Source organism: Myiozetetes cayanensis, unplaced genomic scaffold (assembly GCF_022539395.1).
Source record: "Myiozetetes cayanensis isolate MyiCay16 unplaced genomic scaffold, myiCay2020 scf21, whole genome shotgun sequence".
Taxonomy (NCBI): Eukaryota; Metazoa; Chordata; class Aves; order Passeriformes; family Tyrannidae; genus Myiozetetes; species Myiozetetes cayanensis.
In genome coordinates this window covers 1,775,689-1,794,363 of record NW_026087423.1, presented here as the reverse complement: position 1 = coordinate 1,794,363, position 18,675 = coordinate 1,775,689, and the positions used below count along the sequence as shown (strand labels likewise).

Here is an 18,675-nt window from a genome sequence, read left to right as displayed (position 1 = left end):
CCCAAGTGCCACATCCACAGGTCTGTTAACACCGGGGGTGGTGACTCCCCCACGTCCCTGGGGTTTGCAGGAAGGCATTTATTTACCCCGGGGTTAAATACGAGGTTGTGACACATCAGAGCATTTAATTAACCTCTCTGAAAGCTGAGTTTCCTCCCACCCTGGCACTGCTCCCCCCCCAGAATGGCTCTGACTTTTCCCTTCACGTTTATACTTTCTGCAGGATTCCCAACACCCTTCAAAAGTTACATCCTCCCCCTCCCTCCTTCCCCTCCACCACGTTTTTAATGCATCTTAAAAAGCCTCAGTGAATGATAAACTTGAAGGCACCCAGGGAGCCCGTGAGGGTCCCTCTCCATGGGGCGGGGACACGGATGCTTGGCCTTTAATTCAATTATCAGCAATTTCCCTGCACAGCTGCTCAACTTCTCCCCTTCCTGCAAAATGTGCCCCGAGATGCAGATCAAATAAAGGTCCATTAAGCACAGGAGTGAGCGTCTCACCTCCGAGGTGGGCTCCACTTCAATTTGAAGCAATGGGTTTCCTTCCAGGCTGTTGAAAGAATTACTGAATTAGCACCAGGTAAAAAACCACAGGGAGGCTGGGAATACGTGTGGGCATCGAGGCCTGATCCCTGCACCAGGACTCCAGGGAGCAGAGGGGAGAAGAGTTGTATTCACTGTTAATTTGGGACCCCTTCTCACCCTCCATCCCCAGGGTGCTGCCATGGGAGAGGGGAAGGCAGCAGGGATGATTAAAATTATCCACTCATATGGGATGTGTGACGTTCCAGGATGGGTTTGGTGATGTGGGAGCACACATAGCTCTCCATCCCATCTCCCGAGGGGAGGAGGCTCCGTTGCCACAAGCCCTGGGAGGTGTCACCCCTGGCTAAGCCGGGGACAGATTTCCACCCTCACGTGTTCTGACCACACTGGGCCTCGTGCTTGTGGCATTTTTAGGAATCTCCAAGGTCAGAATTCCAAAAGGACAACACTGATTTGCAGCCAGGAGAGAAGAAAACGAGTTTTTCAATTATTTTGGAGAAGTGGAAGTTTCAAAGACCCTCCCTGCAAAAGCAAAAGCAGCCAATTTTGATGAGTTTTCCAGCTGCCTGGGCCAGGAACTGATTTTTTCCTTCTCTGTTTACTCAGCACCTCCCACCACCAGGGTCTTGCTGCATCCAACAGTTAACAGGGAATTAGGAATGTTCTGAGTTAGGGAATTGGCTGGAGAAGCTCAGGTGCTTTCAAGCATCATACAAATATATTAATAATAATTATTATTACCCTCAAGAACATAAATAACAACATCCTTTCCCACGGAGAGCAGAGCACAACACCAGGCCACTCAGACAGTGTGATCCTGGGAGTCCTATCCCATTCCATGGCCACTAAAGAGCCATAAATCCCAGGGGAATCCAGCTGCCTATACAAAAGGAGCCAATCCTGATTTTTGGAGCAGCAGGGAAAGCCCAGGGTGGCTGCAGAGCATCAGGATGGACAGGTGGTTTGCAGGAGCAGCAGCTCCTCCTGCCTGATCCCCATCCAGGGCACAAATTCCTGTCTCCTGAGTATCCTGAGTATCCAGAGCTGCTCTTTAACCCACCCCAGCCCAGGGGGATCCTCAGTGACTCCCATGGATTGTTTTCAGTGGGAAAAGGGAGAGTGGAATCACAGATTTCACATATTGAAAGTTATTTCCACCCCAAAATCCTGCCAGCCCTACACCTGCCACCTTGTTTTGGGAAAAAAAACTTCAGGGCTTCGACTTCACCACTTTTCCATTAATTTCCCACGGGACAGGGGCTCCATCCCTGTCCCTCCCATCCCCTCTCCCAAGGGGAGATGCCCCTGGGAGACAGATCTTGTCTGTTAAACTCCTGCCTCGTAAAATCCTCCCAAAATGGCACTTAGCAAAAGGATCAGCAGGTGACCCTGCAGGGGAAGGACATCAGGGAATGCTGGATTAGAACTCAAACATGCTGGGAAGAGACAGTCCCAAGGTTGATCAGACACTGCATTTCACAGTTGATTTCAGTGCAAAACTTGCTGAACTCGAAATTATTGGAGGTGGGGCTGCAAGAACCACCTTTACTGAAACTGCCTCAAAGACCCTGGTTATCTGCTCATAATTTTATTATAATTTAATTAATCACTTGGGCTTTGGCTTCTTGGGGTGAAAGCCATTTTTTTTTTTCTACCAGTGAAGCGCTGTGGGTTGTAAATGAACCTTCTGTCTTCTCCTCTCAACTCTTCTCCTCACCAAGACCCGAGCCAGAGCTGTGAGCGGGCTCAGGGCAGCAGGAACACCCACCCCAACAGCACCCCTGAGCCCCAGAGGGTCCTGCAAAGCCAGGGGAGCACCCAAGGGTGCCTGGGGGTTGTGGAGGATGCACTGCTTGGGAAAGGCATGGAGAAGCCACTCACATGGTGCTGGAGGTGACGGGATGGAGGACGACCTGTGGGGCTCGGGTTGGAGTCTCAGGCACCACATCTGGAGAGAGGAGAGTGGAGTGAGAGAGATCTGGGGGGCACCCAGAGCAACTAAACCCCTGCTTAAAACCTCTCTTCACCCCCTAGAGCAGCTTTAGTTACACCCTGACCCGGCACTGGGTGTCACTCAGGGCCGCCCAACCCCGCAGCACCTTCACAGTGCACGGCCCTGCCTCAAGGTGCTGCTTTTAGGGGGCAAATCCCATCCCAGCACAACCTCCTTGGCAAAAAAACAGGGATTTAGGAGGGCTAACCATGCACCCACCCCTCCAGGGGACATCCCAGCACCCCACGTTATCCGGGGAGCCTTACCTGGGAAAATGAACTGCTGCTTGTACTTGTAGTAATGGGAAGCTGGAAAAGAGAGAGGGGGGGTTAAACATCCATCTCCAGAGCTGGAGAGGCTCCAAACTATGCCCATGAAACCTTGACCCCCTGGGGGTTGTGTGAACCCCACCTGTGTGACCCAACCTCTCCAGAGGAACCCACCCCTGCTGGGTGCCCTCACCAAAAATTAAGACCTCTGGTTGGATTATGACTTGATTTTTGCCCCCATCAGCTGCTCTTCCACACCCTCTGGAGGGTGTTCATGTCATCTGTGAAGTCACTGGTGGGATTTGGACAGCTGGTTGCCAGTAAAAGGCTGTGGGGTTTGAGTACTGGCCCTTGGTTGGTCTTTGGGGGTGGTTTGGCATCATGGAGACACCAAGTGATGGATTTTGCCACCCATTTTGGCCCAATTCAGCCCTTTTTTCCCATCTTTGGAGCTGTGTCCTTCCTGGGCTCCCTGACAAGCTCCTGGTGCACTGAGAGGAGCCTTGGGGGCTGCTGCCCAAAACCAGTGTTGCAGGAGGGCTCTGGGTGGTGGGACCCTCCCCTGGCTCCCCATCTCCAGTGGGCAAAATCCAAGGGCAGGTTCAGCTCACGTGTGCAGAGGGGATGAAGCAAGGCAGAGCTGCTGAGGCCACCAGAGGTTGGCACCGGCTCAAAAATCACTTTCTCCTTAAGCTCCAAGACCCCAAGGACCAACCCTCACCTTCCCCTCTCCAGCTCTGAGACCCTGAAGCCCGACCTCAGCTCTGCAGCACGACCTGAGCACCCCTGAGCCGAGATCAAAGGAGCCTCCGAGGTAATTCCGGCAGAAAAAGGTCCCCGAGTCGCAATTTCCAAGCTCAAATCCTAATCCCCGGGATGACCATCTTGATGGGATGAACCACGTCCCTCCAGGGAAGATGAAAGCACAGCAAGCCCTGCTTTGTGTCGGTCTGGCTCCCATCTGGAGCAGGGAATGAGAGCAGGGAACAAGCACCCCCAGAGCTGCCGGGGTCTCATCCTGCCCCACTCCATCCCTGCTGGCCAGGAAAACCTGCCAGGAGCCCATAAGGAGACACTGATGCCCATTTTGGGGGTTAATTCTGTTGTTTCTGCTTTAAACAACATGAAATATTGTCTCAAACAGACCCTCGGGGAGGTCTCTGCTCCAGAAGTGACACATGATGGGGTCACCAAATTCTGGACCCTCTTCCCTGCCCAGGAAGGGTCCAGGGCTGGCCCAGCAGGTGGATTGGGGATGTTGATCGCTCTGATCCCTGTTATCCCACTGTGGAGACCTCAGGATGCTTCACCTCCAGCTGGACCACCACAAACAGGGTTATTACCAGTGTGGAAACCCACAGCATGGCCTCAGGATTCCAGGGACACTGTGGATTGTCCTCCCAGAACTTGTGACATTCCAGAGCTTTGGGGATTGTCCTCCCAGAACTTGGACACTCCAGAGCTTTGGCTGGCAAAATCCCGGGGTCCTGGGTTGGGGTGTCCAGTGCTTCCTCACAGCTCCTCCACCATCTTCCTCAGGCCCCTCCAGCCCCCCACCCGAGTCCTGGGCGCTCCAGTCAGGGAGCCTCGTGCGTGGCTGCCCCCTCTCCAGGCACACCAGGACCTGGTGCTTGGTTGTTGGGGGTTTTTCCAGGCTTTTGGAAATGTTTGTTGTTGTGGGATGAAGTCTGCCAGTCAACTTTGTCCTTGTCTCTGCTCCTCCTCCTCCTCTCAAGCTCAGGGCTGGTCGGGATGGAAGGGCAGCATCACCAGGGTGCAGCAGGACCAGCAGAGCATGAAGATGCCACCTGGGTCCTCTGGAGAAATTCTCCTGACCCCTCTTCCTACTGGACCAGTTCATTAACTGCTGTTCTGAGGGTGCAGAAGGGACCCCAAACTTCTGCTCCAGCAAAGAGGTCTCAGGTCATGGACCAAGGAGGGGCCACCAGCCCCAGGGCAGCCATGGGTGCTTCAGCATCTCAGGGATGGGTCAGGGCTGTGGCTCCCCCTCCTCTCCACTCTCCAGGACTTTTTTGGGAGCAGCTGGAGAGGCAGGTGGGTGGCTGAGGACAGCTGAGCCCCTCCACACCACCAGGAGTGATGCTGAGCCGTTCCCCTGCAGGAAAGGACCTTGCCTGGAGCAGCAGCACTGCCCCAAGGACATCCCAAAGGTGCACAGGCTTTGAGACTCCCTCAGCCTAGGAGGAGCTGGTTTTTTGTGGTCATTTAATGTAACTCCTGTGTCCTGCAGCCACCAGGACCCAACTGCCCCTCCCACCATCCCTGAAGAGCCTGAGCTCCAGGAGCAGATGGGTCCCAGGTACCCAGACAAGCCTCGATGGGACAAGGATGTCAGACACGCCCAGCATCACCTGCCCTCCACTATCACCCCACATGTGCTGCCAACGAGCTTTTTGGGGGCCCATCACCCCAAAGACACAGTGAAGTCAACCCAAGGAGCCCTTGTAGAGGGGGTGAGGCCTTGATTTCTGTTTGCAGTTGAGGCAACGTGCCCTGGAGGAATCCAAGCCTGGGAAGGATTCTGTAGCCTCAAGAGCAGCAGGTTGTGCCAGCTCCATCCTTGGGAGGTTTCCAAGACCCAAATGCACCAAGCCTTGGGCTCTGACCCTCCTTCCAGCCGCAGCTTTGATGGAGACTCCCGACCTGAACTCCCCTCGACTCATCCCTGCTGCTCATTGCTGCTCCCACCTTTTCCCTATCCCCCTATAAGCCCAGACAGGAGCAGACCCTCACCCTGAGGACCCCCCGGGGCACGAGACAGACATGGAGGTACCTGGCAGGTTGAACTGCTTCTGCTGGCGCGGGCACTGCGGGGAGGGGTGCAGGGGGGACGGGGGCGTCGCGCTGGGCGGCAGCGGCGGGGCCGGCGAGGAGGGCGTGGACGACGTGGTGGAGGAGGGGTTGCTGCTGGAATCCGGCTGGTAGGGCACTGGGATGTGGTCCTGTGGGACACGGGGCAGGAGAGAAGAAGAGAGGGGCCGGTGAGAGCGGCGCACAGGACCCCAGTGACAAGTGACAGCTGCACGGGTCAGAGAAACACAGAAGGTCCTGAGCTGGAAGGGACACCCAAGGAGCATCCAGCCCAGCTCCTGGCCCTGCACGGACACCCCAACAATCCCACCCTGTCCCTCAGAGCGTTGTCCAAACCCTCCTGGAGCTCTGGCAGCCTTGGGGCTGTGCCCACTGCCCTGGGGAGCCTGTTCAGTGCCAACCACCCTCTGGGGGAAGAATCTTGATCAGCTTTGCCAGGGACAATCAAATTCTGGGTTTTTTTATTTGTAACAATAAATTCCTTGTTTACTCCAGTCTCTGGTGGTAGCAGAGGCCTCAAAACACCCCAAATTCAGCTCAGACCTGGAGACTGAGAGGCCACAAAGGAGCAGGACCAGGACAGGAGGACCCAGCTGGTTTAAAAATGCTGGTTCCATTTTATTTTTTAAATTAAATAACCCCATGGGAAGCATCCCACAGTGGGAACACCAAGGGGCGAGAGTTTTGCAGTTCAACTCATCCTCCCTCACTACCGAGCTCACCCTCACCCTGCTCCTGGAATTAGCACCAATCCATGGGATTATTTGATTAATTTGAACCTCCAAGCAGGTTTTTAGGCAGCTCCTACCCAGGTGCTGACACCTGTAGTGGTGGATGTGCCTGGTGACACACAGGGACACCTGCAAGGTTTGATCCTGGCAGACCCTGAGGGCTGGGATATTCCCCCTCTGGATTCATGTCCATGTAACAAGAAGGACATGGAGGGGCTGGAGCGTGTGCAGGGAAGGGAACGGAGCTGGGAAGGGGCTGGAGCAGCAGGAGCGGCTGAGGGAGCTGAGGGGGCTCAGCCTGGAGAAAAGGAGGCTCAGGGGGGACCTTCTGGCTCTGCAACTCCCTGACAGGAGGGGGAGCCGGGGGGAGGGTCGGGCTCTGCTCCCAGGGAACAGGGACAGGAGGAGAGGGAACTACCCCAGACTGTGCCAGGGGAGGATTAGATTGGATATTGGGAAAAGTCCTTCATAGAAAGGGTTGCCCATCCCTGGCACAGCTGCCCAGGGCAGGGGTGGAGTCCCCATCCCTGGGGGGATTTAAAACCCATGTGGATGTGGCACTTGGGGACAGGGGTCAGTGGTGGCCTTGGCAGTGCTGGGGAATGGTTGGACTCCATGATCTTGGAGACCTTTTCCAACCTGGACAATTCCACGATTCTGTAAAAAGCTGCCAATATTTGGGTGCGGTGGGTTCGGTCCCCTCTGGCAGGGGGTGGGCACAGGGGGTGGGCACAGGGGGTGCTCAGGGCTGGGGGAGCAGCTCACCTTGTTGAGTTTGTTGGTTTTGGGCAGGGTCTGGCTGACGTGCAGGTCCGAGTACCGGGGCGGCTTTCGCAGGGGGTTGTTGATGTCGCAGGGCACCGACTCTGTCCGGACTAACCTTGCTGGATGGAGAGGGGACAGAGGGGCAGCGGGGATGGAGAGGAGGGGGAGAGAGAGGGACAGACATCAAAGCTCTGGAGGAGCCCTCGGGGTCACCCTGTGCTTGCAAACCACTCTGGAATCGCCCTCCAAAGCGATTCCCCCCTGGCACCTCCAGCTCGGAACCTGCCCTGGGATTGGCAGCTGATTTTTGGGATCCCCTGCTCCCAGGCTCCAGCCAACCTCCTCAAGGTTGTGGGGGGGCTTAAAGACCCTCATGGTGGGCTGTGAACTGCCCACTTCTCCACCCACCGAGGGGCTGCAATCTGGGGGGCTCAGCAGCTGCCACAGCCACCCCTGGAGCCAGGGATCAGCCAGCACTGGGAGGAGGCACAATCCTGTTCCATCCCACAGCTTTTTGGGATGAGGGGAAAGACTCTCTCAGCAAAGACTCTCTTAGCAGGGAGACTTCTTTGGGGGGAAAAGCCAGCCTGCAGGTTGGGGGGGGTGCTCAGGAATGCTTGGTCTGCAAGACAATGTATTTAAGAGCTGAGTTTTGTTGTTGGTTTTTTTTTGGGGGGGAGAGCTATTTCACTGGTGCTGAGGCCACCCCAAAGCCACGCTGCTCCTTGTTCCCACGCTGAAAGACACCGTGGGCAGCTCCAGCTCTTGCAACATCACATCCCACAGCCATAAACGCCAATTTCTGCCCATCCCAGGAGCCCTGGAAGAGCGGGATTTTGCCTTCCCTGCCTCCTGGTCAGGTTTTGCAGCAGCTCTGAGCGTGACAGGGGGGGTCTTCAAGCCCTTCCACCCAAATTTGCTGCAGGGAAGGGCCTGGGCGGGGGGGTGGGGGTGAAGTGAAAGCTGTAAAATTGCCCCCTCCGAGGCACAACATCCCCACTGTGCCACCAACACAATCCACTCCGCCGGGGGATCAAACCAACAATAATTTCGGCGATATTTAACACAAAGCCGCAGCTTTAAGAGCTCAAAACTCAAGGCAGCAATAACTGGAAGGTGGCCACAGTCCTCTGGCCGTCAAGGGGACCGGCCAAAATCTGGAAGAAAAGAGGTGGGGAAGCGGCGGCCCCGTCGTCCTGCTGCAAAGCTCTCCCTCCTCTGCGGGTTTCAGGACGGATTTGTTTTAGAGCGGGATAAGGCAGCTCCAAAAGCACCACGAGCATCCACGTGGCCACATCCCCGTTGTGGGGGACCCCCATGCACGGCTTTTGGGGTCCCACCGTCCGCCCTGAGCAAAAAAAAAAAAAAAGGCTAAAACCTGTTGGACTTACCCCGTGCTGTGGGGAATCTGAAAAGAAAAGGAGGCAGGGGGAGGGTGGGTGGAAGTGGTTTGCAATGCAAATCTGCCTCGCCCCGCACGGCTCGTCTCCCTACAAGCAGGAAAAAACGGGTGGGTAAAGTTTTCCCAGAGCGCCCGAAGCGGTTCGGGAGCCTCCCCAGGGCCCGGCTCCCGAATCGCCCCGGGGGGGCTGCTGGAAGTTTTACCTGCGTGGCAACGTCCGTGGAGGCACAAGGTGGTGGGAGAAGGGCCCTTACCTCCTCGGTGGATGATCAGCAGGTGACACGGAGGGGCCTCTTTGGTGCATTTGTTGTGGCACTTGAGCCTGGCAGGGGACAGAGAGAGAGAGGAGTGAGGGGGGAGGGTGAAGGAGACACGGAGAGTCCCGGGATGGAGAGCACGGAGGGACGGGACAAGGGGGAGCGGCTTCCCGCTGCCAGAGGGCAGGGTTAGGTGGGATACTGGGAAGGAATTCTTCCCCGGCAGGGTGGGGAGGCCCTGGCACATGAATTCAAGGATTGTCTGATTAGCAGAGGAAATCTCCCCCTCCAAAACTGGCATCCCACGGGGGAAAAGCTGTGAGGAGAAATTGAGGTAGAGGCTTGGGAGGGTGTGATGGAGAAGAGAAGGCTCCAGGGAGACCTGAGAGCCCCTTCCAGGGCCTAAAGGGGCTCCAAGAGAGCTGGAGAGGGACTGGGGACAAGGCATGGAGGGACAGGACAACGGGAATGGCTTCCCACTGCCAGAGGGCAGGGATAGATGGGATACTGGGAAGAAATTCTTCCCTGTGAGGGTGGTGAGGCCCTGGCACAGGTTGCCCAGAGAACCTGTGGCTGCCCCATCCCTGGGATAGTGGGAAGTGTCCCTGCCCATGGCAGGGGGTGGATCAGATGAACCCTGAGGTCCCTTCCAACCCACGCCATTCTGGGATCCTATGAATCCATGATGTGAGGTGGAACAGGGAGCATCATCATCCCTTTCTGCCCCCAGGGAGGTGACTGGATGTGAGGCCTTGCCCCTGGGTCTCACTGCCTGATCCAATCCTCTGGAGCCCCGTGGGCCTGGGAAGCCCCACAGTTCCCAGGCAGCAGCTCAGGGAGAGGGACAGGTTGGAGCAGCAGGGTGGGCTGGCTGGCAGGACACGGGGGCTGCACTCCATGGAAAATCTGTTGGGATGGAGCAGCACAGGAGCTCCCAAACCCGGGGGCACTGCCCAGCTCCCTCTTTTCCTGCCAGCTGGAGGATGCCTGAAATTCCCCCTTCTGCCAGTGGAGGCTGAAATAAAAGGAGCAGAGTCCTGCACTGGGGTAAAGGGTCAGTGGGAGGTGTCCCTGCCCGTGGCAGTGGCTCGGGACTAAATGGTCATTATGGGCCCTTCCAGCCCAAACCATTCCATGATTCCATGAAACCCTGGGCTAGTGGAAGGTGTAGGGGTGGAACAAGATCAGCTTTAAGATCCCTTCCAGCCCAAACCATTCCGTGATTCCATGAAACCCCCCCCCTTCCAACCACCAAAATTCAGGGGCAGTGGAGGGGGAGGCAGCAGCTGCCCTGGCCCCTGACGTGTCTTTGTCATTGTACCCTCCCCACTTGGCTTTGTGAGGGCCATTTAACCAAAATAACAAGAGCATTTACGGCTCCAGTGAATATCCTGCAGAGCTTTGCCCGGTTCGTGGAGCTGGGGCAGGAGTCTGTGCAGGGGCTCACCCCTGGGTCATGCATTTAGGCATCAGCACAGTCCCCAAACCTCCCCATTCCTCCTTAATTAGGCATGGAAATGCATCCCAGGCTCACGCTCTGCCACGGCTGCAGAAAGCCGTGGGGGAAAAAAAGGTAAAAAAAAGGAGGAAAGGATTTATAAAAACAAGGGGGAAGGATGGAAGGGAAAAAAAAAAAAAAAAAAAGAAAAAAAAAGGGAACAGCAGCTCCAAGTCAATGAGCTGGGTAATGAAAATTCAGGAGCTGTGCGTGTTGGCTTTTATTGCAAAGCTGTTCCTAGAGAGAAAGGCAGGAATTAATTCGGTATTTGAGGCTTGGGGGGTTTGGGGTCTGGTTGTTTGTTTTACCTGCTGGTTCCCCCCTGGTTTCTGGAGAAAGCGGTGCCGGAGTTGGCTACAGCAGAACTGGAAAACCTAAACACCTGTGTACACCCAGACTTTTGACAGCCAGGGCATGGATTTGTGCCTTTCTGTAGGATTGCAGGGGGTAGGACTGACACAGCCAGAGCCACAGCATTGCTGGGATGGGCACAGCATCCCTGTTCCTGGCAGGGACCAGGCATCACATCCCCCTTCCTGCACGGGGACCAGGCAGGGCTTGCAGGTAGCAAAGCCTCCAGTAGCTTGAGATGGACTGCAGTAGGAATCACCCCTTTAAAAATCTATGGATTTGATAATATCACTTCCAGGAAGCCACCCCCAGCTGTGGAGTAACCAGGCATTTCTGGGCAGGTTTAAATCCCAATTTACCAACTCATCAGCGTTTAATCAAGGGCGACAGCGATCATTATCACTCCACAGCTCCAGCCAGCTCAGTTACCCACAGACATTCCCAGCTCCCATCCCTAGAAAAGGCAATCCTGTCTCCAGCAGCAGTTTGCCTAAGAGCTGATGGCTGTGTGACACTGCCTGAGCTGGGCTCTGCCAGATTTAGAGCAGAGAAGTGGCCCCAGCCTCTGCCTTGCTCTCTTTGCCCAGTTCTCTCTGATTTTACGGCCTCCCTCCTTTGCACCGTGGCTGAATTGGGATTTAGGGTGGGTTGGCTCCTCAGTGCCAAGGCCCTGCCAGGAAACACAGATCCCCATGACTTTGGCTGCAAAAGCAGAAGCTGCAGCCCAAGGCTGTGGGCAAAGCCCACTCAGAGCCACTCCAGCACTCTCAGCCCCCATTCCTGTGCATCCATCCCCAGCTCCTGCAGGTAATTCCACGAGGAACACGCAATGGAAGGAGCTAAAGGCAGGCCAGGGATGGCAGCGAGCAGGGGGCACTGTCAGGATCTGACTCAGATCTCTGGTGCCAGCAGAGCCAGGCTCTGGTGAGCAGCACCATCCCCAAGGACCCCGCTCCATCCCAGGCACCCCCCATCCACCACCTCAGCCCTGCTCTGGGCTGGTATTCACCCAATCCCACGGCTCATTAAAGCTTCCTGGGAGGATGAGCTGGTTGGCCTCCTCATGCCTGAGTTCCTGCTCGGCTCCATCAGCAAAACCCCCAAATTTATCCCCTCCCAGCCTTGAGGAGTGACACAAACGGCTCCAGCCCCCGCCCGTACTTGCAGTTTTTGCATTTTAAGCCGAACAACATTCCTTTCCCACAGACAGTGCAGGTCTGAGACATCCAGTACTTGGTGGAAAACCTGTGGAGAGAAACACGGAGAGTGGCAAGGGAAGGATGAAGCCACACCTATCTCCCCAGCCCTGATTTATTGTGCCCTTGCTGCCCTCAAACACCGCTGCAGGTGCTGAGGAACCTTCCTAGGGATGCCAGAGCACAAATCCGAGCCCATTTTGGTCATGGAGAAGGGCACAACCTGCTCCAAAGGGGTCCAAGCCAGCCAGGACGGGCATTTGCCACTGGCTGGCTGCAGCTCCCCAGCTTTGCCCACCCCTGGCACCCCCCAGAAACACCTCCTTGCCCTGGGGATCCAAGTTTCCAGCCTACCAGAGGAGCAGCTACCCCATCAAACAGCAGCACTGAGACTATTTCCAGTGGTTTTCCCTCTTCAGGTAGATAGGGAAGGGTGATAATCCGGAGATGGGGAATTTGCTGAAGGTCGGCAAGGTCATGGATAATACACAGCTCTTATTGATAGCGACTCAGGCCTTATCTAAACCAAATCTGGACTGAAATGGAATTTAAATGGGCTTTTAGGACAGCACAGTACAGCCTGGGGGAGATGGGGAAGAGTCCTGAGCGCCCTGTCCTGGATCAGAGGTGGGAAGGGAGATGTTCCTGCCCCGGGAGCACGGCAGGGTGGGAGTACCTGTGTTTTATGGAGTTTCCCAGATCCCGCCGGGGGATCTGCGGGGACCAGCGAGGCACTGACAGCGTATCTGCAGGAGAGACAGGGACAGCCATCAGTGCTAGCCAAGGCAAGAGCCAGGGTTCAGGTTTCTGGGGAGGGAAACAAAGAATGCACACCAAAAAAATGGGGTTTTCCTGGAGTTTCTCCCCTTGGAGATGCTTCCCTTCTGGAAAGAAGAGACCTCTGGGATTTGTGTTTGAGTGTGAGGGAAAGGGGGGGTCTCCTGTCCCCCCACAACAGCCCCCAGTACCCAGGTGGGACCAGGGGGGTGATGCACCCATGTGCAGGTAGGGTAGGACTGCAAAGCTTTTGGAACCACATCGTGATGTCCAAACAGGAAAGGGAAAATAAAGCTGGAACGGCATCTTTTCCACTTTAGAATAAGACATCACGCCACGCGCTGGGGGCTGAGCAGAAAGCCGAGCGTCAGACAGCCAGGAGGAGAATACACTCGTATTCCAAGAGAAGAACAGAGCAAAAAGCAGCCTTGGTGCTCCCCTTCCACGGGAAAAGGAAGCAGAAGGGGTGAGGAAGAAGAGGTAAGTTCATTAGCACTGGAGCAGGACAGTAATTAGCAGTGTGGCCAAGCCTGGACTCCACATCCCCCTCAGCCTCGCAAGGGCAGAGTCCCTCCTCTTCCTCCTCTTCCTCCTGGAGAGGAGGCCACGGAGAGGTCGTGCCCTGCAGGAGGGAATCTGTGCTGGGATTCGAGGGCTGGATTTTCAATGAGGGATTTGAGAGGTTTCCCGGGCCCAAGCCCCAAAGCCCAGCACGAGCCGAGGGCCGAGCGGCGCAGCCCGGCCGTTTGCTCCGTGTGCCGGCAAATCCCTGGGCAAACACACGCTGGATATTATCCCTGGGAGTCGGGAGAGCCACTGTTTGCTCCAATATCCCATTTTAATATAGCAGGCGGAGGGGAGCTCTAATTGCACTCGCCTGCTGAAGGTTACATTTACATCCTGCTTCCTGTGCCAGGGACCAAGTCCTGGGAGCATCCTGAACTCCATCCTTCTCCAGGATCATCCTAAACTGCCTCTTTCTCCAGCATCATCCTAAACTGTTCCTTTTCCAACATCCTAAACTGCCTCCTTTTCCAACATCATTCCAAACTGTCTCCTTCTCCAGCTCCTCCCTCCAGCAGCTGCTCCAGCTCCTTCTCTTACTCCACTGTATCGGTGCCAAACATTCCACAGGCAGAGCCAGCAGTGAAGATGTCAGATCACAGAATCATGGAATGGGACCTCAAAGCCCATCGAGTTCCACCCCTGCTGTGGGCAGGGACACCTTCCACCAGCCCAGGTTGCTCCAAGCCCCATCCAGCCTGGCCTTGGACACTTCCAGGGATCCAGGGGCAGCCACAGCTTCTCTGGGTAACCTGGGCCAGGGCCTGCCCACCCTCACAGCCAACAATTCCTTCCCAATATCTCATCTATCCCTGCCCTCTGGCAGTGGGAAGCCATTCCCTGTGTCCTGTCACTGCCCATGTAAAAAGTCATCCTGCCTAATTTCTCTGAGCCCTTTCAAAGTCAAGGAGGGGATTTGATCTCCCCATCCCTGCCTTGGCTCTTTCATCCCGTGCCGACATTTTTGACCCACGGTTCTCCCCAGCCATTGAGACAACCCACCTTCCCATTGCCGCAGCACCTGCAGCCTCCCAGGGGTGGGAAGTTGGTCCCCAAATCCCAGGGGTGACGCTCCAAAGAGTGTCACCGCTCCACATCCCTCCCAAAACGTCAGCGTCTCACCAGTAAATCGCATTACACAAATGAGTTGTCATCATCCCCCTTCCAGCCCCGGTCCCTGAAGAACTAAACACCCGGGCAGGAACAGCTCCTCTCCCAGAATTAAATTACAACCTCCGCTTTATCAGCCACAATTTATTTTCCACTAAACTTTCAGCTGGCCTCAATTAAATCCTGCCAGCCCGGGGAGGGGGAGAGGGAACGGAGGCAAAGACGGCCGCTGAGCCTTTTAATTACTTTCTAAATGTGCTCACTGCAATAAGGTATTAAAGTGTATCGGGGATTTTGACCTCCCAACACAAATGAGACCTGCGTGATTCACGGCTAATTACGCTCATTAGAGGCAGCGATACACGTCGGATGGCGGTGTTTAACAATAGAGGGAAAAGCAGCCGAGCGGGGCAGGAGGGCAGGGGAAGGCACCCCGCGGCCGTGGGGAACAGCCCCGAGAGTTTGGGGAGCTGTGGAGTTAATTGGCGATTCTTTCCCCTTTAACCCGTGCAGTGAGATTCCTACCCGGAGGAAAAGCTGCTTCTCCCTCCCGGTGTTAAATCGGGGTGATAACCAGAGGGAAGGCGAGGAATATTCCCACAGAAAACCCCCCAGACTGGCACGATTAGAGGTAATTGCAACAAAACCCCCTGCGAGCACGTCTCGCTGCCGCAGGAGGGGGGCCCGGCTTTGTCGGGAGGACCCCGGGATGGAGAAACGCCGGAGCCGGGGCAGCGGGATCAGTTGATCCTCGCAAGCTTCGGAGCGTGACAGCGGCTGCCTCTCTCCCTCTCCCCCTCGCTCTCTCCCTCCTCCTCCTCCTCCTCCCCGCACCAGCCACGCCGAGCTGCTCCCGACTATTGATGTCTCCCGACCTCCCCTGCCCGCGTGTCAGTCATTACTCAAACCTTTATCACCAGCAACCTTCCTGCACGGCTTGAAATTCCAAGCTCTCCTCGCTCTTCCCGTCGCATAATTTCCAACATCCCACCCCATCCCCCGGCGCCCCGCTCTCCTCCTCCGGGATGAGAGTTAACGGGCACAAGTGGAATTTCCCAGGGCAGCAGCAGCCCGGGGTGAGCCCCCAAAAGCCAAACCCCGCTCCCCGATGTCGTGGCGCTGCCCGACGCCCGCCCCCAGCACATCAGGGCGGCGTAGACCCCGGTGCCAGGGGGTGGAAGTGCCACTCTCCACCCCAGAAACACCCCAAAATCTCCGCGGTGCAGCGGCAAAGGTCACAGCTCCTGCTCCGCGAGGCACAGCTTATCCTTGAGTCAACAGCCTGCGCTTGATGGGATCGGATGTGCCGGGAGGAGAGCGGGGAAAGGGGGAAACCAAGCGGGCAGAGGGTGACAGCCACCTCCGGCGCGTCTCTGACAGGCGACACGGCAGAAGAGCCCTGCCAGCCGCCTCCCCAGCGGTGACAGGCAGCTGTGACAGCCACCGCCGGTCCCTGAGTGGCACCCGCGCGCCTCGGAGGTGACGGGGACGGCGCTGCTGCCGCGGCCGGGTCGCCCCCCGTGCCCCTGCTGCGGATGTTTCCCGTCACTCCCCAGCTGCGAGCTGGGATGCCTGGGCATCTCCCGCATGGAGAGGAGCAGCTGGAGCTTCCCTGCCTCATTATTTTGGGTTTCCACCCTCCCTGGGGGCAGAGCGGGAGGGCAGTGATGGCCTCAGCGAGTAAACCCCCTCACCAAGGACAGCAGGAGCATCATCCAAGGGTGGCCCCACAACGATGGGGACCATGTTTGGTCACAATTCCCCCCTTCTCCATCTCCTGGCATCCTTCTGGATGCCCAGGGAAGTGTTGTGAACACGTTATCCATCATGGAGACAGCCTGACAAACAAACCCTCCTCCTCCTACTCCAGCAAAGGGCATTGGAGACGTTCACATTACGAATGGGACGGATAGAATCGATGGAAGTGAACTTGGAAAGCATCCCAGGCTGAATCACTGCAAAGTCAAGGAACAGCCAGGAGGCTTTGCACTTGTCTGGAGATGTCCTACAGACCTGTGTCTACCCCAGGCTGCCACCAAAGTGCTCCCAGAGCCAGCCCCAGGGTGGCTGAGTCCCATGGAGAGATGATGGGGAGACACTGGGGTGTCTCCTCCCAGGAGAGTTAAACAGCAGAAGAGATCCAGTATCAGGAGTATCTCCAACACCACAGGCCAGGGCAGAAACCACAGTCTGGAGCCAAATCATAGTATCAGAACCACGGAAAAGTTTGAGTTTGAAGGGACCTTAAAGCTCATCCAGTCCCAGCTGGGGAGCCGAGCACAGCAGGGAGATGCTCTGCAGCAAAGGCTTCCAAGCCCCTTCCTGAGACACCCTGGTCCTTGCTCATGCTGATTTTAGGGCCAAAATAGGATGGGAGAGATCCCTGAATAGCTCACCTGCAGCAACACTCAGAGCAGCAGCTCCAGCAGCTTTCCCTCCCCAGGATGTAAAATCCACACAGGATTCAAGCCACAAAGGGCGTCACCTGTTCTCTCCATCAGTGCATGTGGCAAACACTCTGCACAGCATTTGGTCTGGTGGAAGGTGCTCCTGTCCATGCAGGAGGTGGAATGAGATGGTCCTCAATGTCCCTTCCAACCCAAACCTTTCTGGGATGCTGTGGATCACGGCCAGGTCCAAACCCGGGGGCTGTGGGTGGAAGGATGATCCAGTGGGAGGGAACAAAACCTCAGCCATAGCCGAGAGGATCATCCACGGCAGGCAAAGAGGGCAGAGCTGTTCTCAGAGCATCCCTCTGGTAAGAAAAGAGTCTCTCCCTAATCCCAGCAGCTCCTCTTTGCAGCGTGACAATCCTGTTTATGCAGCTGGAATGTCACATTCAGCTGCTCCACTGCCTGGGAGACTCACACTGGGACTTCCCCCCCAAGTTCTCAGCCTTGCAGGCTCAATTAGGCTTAGCCAGACTAAGCTGGATTCTGTGGCTCCACACACAGCGTTCCCGGGGTAGGAAAACCTCTGGAGCATCTCTGCTGGCTGGAAAAGCCCTGTGGTGAGGCAGCCAGATGTGGCCAGATGTGGGAGCTCCCAGCTGGGCTGCCAGCACAGTCCTGGAGCACTCGTGGCTTGGTCTGGGAGCAGGGGAGGAGGTTCAGGGAGGAGGAAACCACTGATGGCAGCAGGGAAATGTTGGGAATGAAGGTGGTTTGAGCCAGGACAGTGTTAAGGGGAATTCTCTCCCCACACTGGGGAGGGGATGCCTATGGAGTGGGGCTGTGGCCTGAATGGCACCAACTGCTTGCTCCTGTGCCCCACGGCACCTTCAGCACCCTTGGGTCCTGCCTGGTCCTTCCCAGCACAGAGGCTGGATTTAGGGCTCCTGGGCTCCCACTTGGATCCACTGGACACTATCCTGCCTCCCTCCCCAGCAGCCACACCCGCCTGGGGTGACCCTTCAGGGGCTCTTTCACGGATGGTCAGGGGTTGAGGGGGCTCCAAGAGCTCTGGGGGCATCCCAGCATGGATGCCCACCCAGGCCCCCGGGTGGGCACAGTCAGGCTGCTTCCCAGGGCAGGGGGTCAGTTCAGCACCATAACCTGCAAATCCTCGGCCACAAAGCCACGAGGAAGAGCCAGGACCAGGACTGAGGAGGAGCGACCCACCGGGGACAGCACCAAGGGATGGAATGGGGCTGATGGACAGGGTTGGGCTGATGCCCCCAGCTGGGAGCTGGGCAATGCTGGAGACCACAACAAACCATGGTGACAGGCTCTGCAGGGACAAACAAAGGCTTGGAGGGGTCACTGCCTGTGACTCCACGCACCAGGGGATGTTCCATGGCTCTTGCCTTGCTCCTGGGACATGGAAGGAGCCTTTGTGCTGCAGGAGGGTGTTCAGCAATGTCCCTGCAAGGAGAGACTTCACCCACGGCTTCAGTCTGGGCACAAGTGGTGGGTTGGTCTCTCCTGGGGCACAGAAAGACTTGGTTTGGGTTGGCTGCTCCTTTCCTTGGTTGGAAGGGCAGCAAGGAGGACATTCCCTGCTCAGCCATGTGCCCAGCTGCTCATTTCTCACAGCACAGTCACTCACAGCCTTGGTTTGGCCCTTCCCTTCCACCCACTTCTGTTTTACACGGTCCAGGATGGGAATGATATTGTTGGCCCATCCTGGAGGACTCCAAGCAGGTGACCTGACCTGGATGCATGTGGTGACAGTGCTCTGGCAATGCCACTCAACCCCAGGACCACCAGGTAAGGGGACACAAACAGGACCTGCTAGTCCTGAGCTTTTACAATGAAAAGGAGAAGGTCCAACCTGATTTCTGGGTGCTCAAGCCAAGACATGGGGTGTCCTAAATCCAGTTTCAAAGTAACAACATGGCTCTGGCTGTCACTTGGAGTGACCAGATGCCTCAAGAGAGGTCC

General features: G+C 56.4%; 1 protein-coding gene across 1 annotated transcript in view; it reads right to left on the bottom strand.

The window, feature by feature from the left end:
- The window catches only part of KSR2 (kinase suppressor of ras 2), a 78,940-nt gene that overhangs the window by 25,740 nt on the left and 34,525 nt on the right, over nt 1-18,675 (bottom strand). Inside the window, 9 exon segments of the mRNA XM_050318247.1 lie at nt 504-552; nt 2,430-2,496; nt 2,808-2,849; nt 5,605-5,773; nt 7,139-7,257; nt 8,530-8,628; nt 8,795-8,862; nt 11,808-11,891; nt 12,519-12,588. Of these exon segments, the coding sequence (XP_050174204.1) occupies nt 504-552; nt 2,430-2,496; nt 2,808-2,849; nt 5,605-5,773; nt 7,139-7,257; nt 8,530-8,628; nt 8,795-8,862; nt 11,808-11,891; nt 12,519-12,588 (767 nt within the window).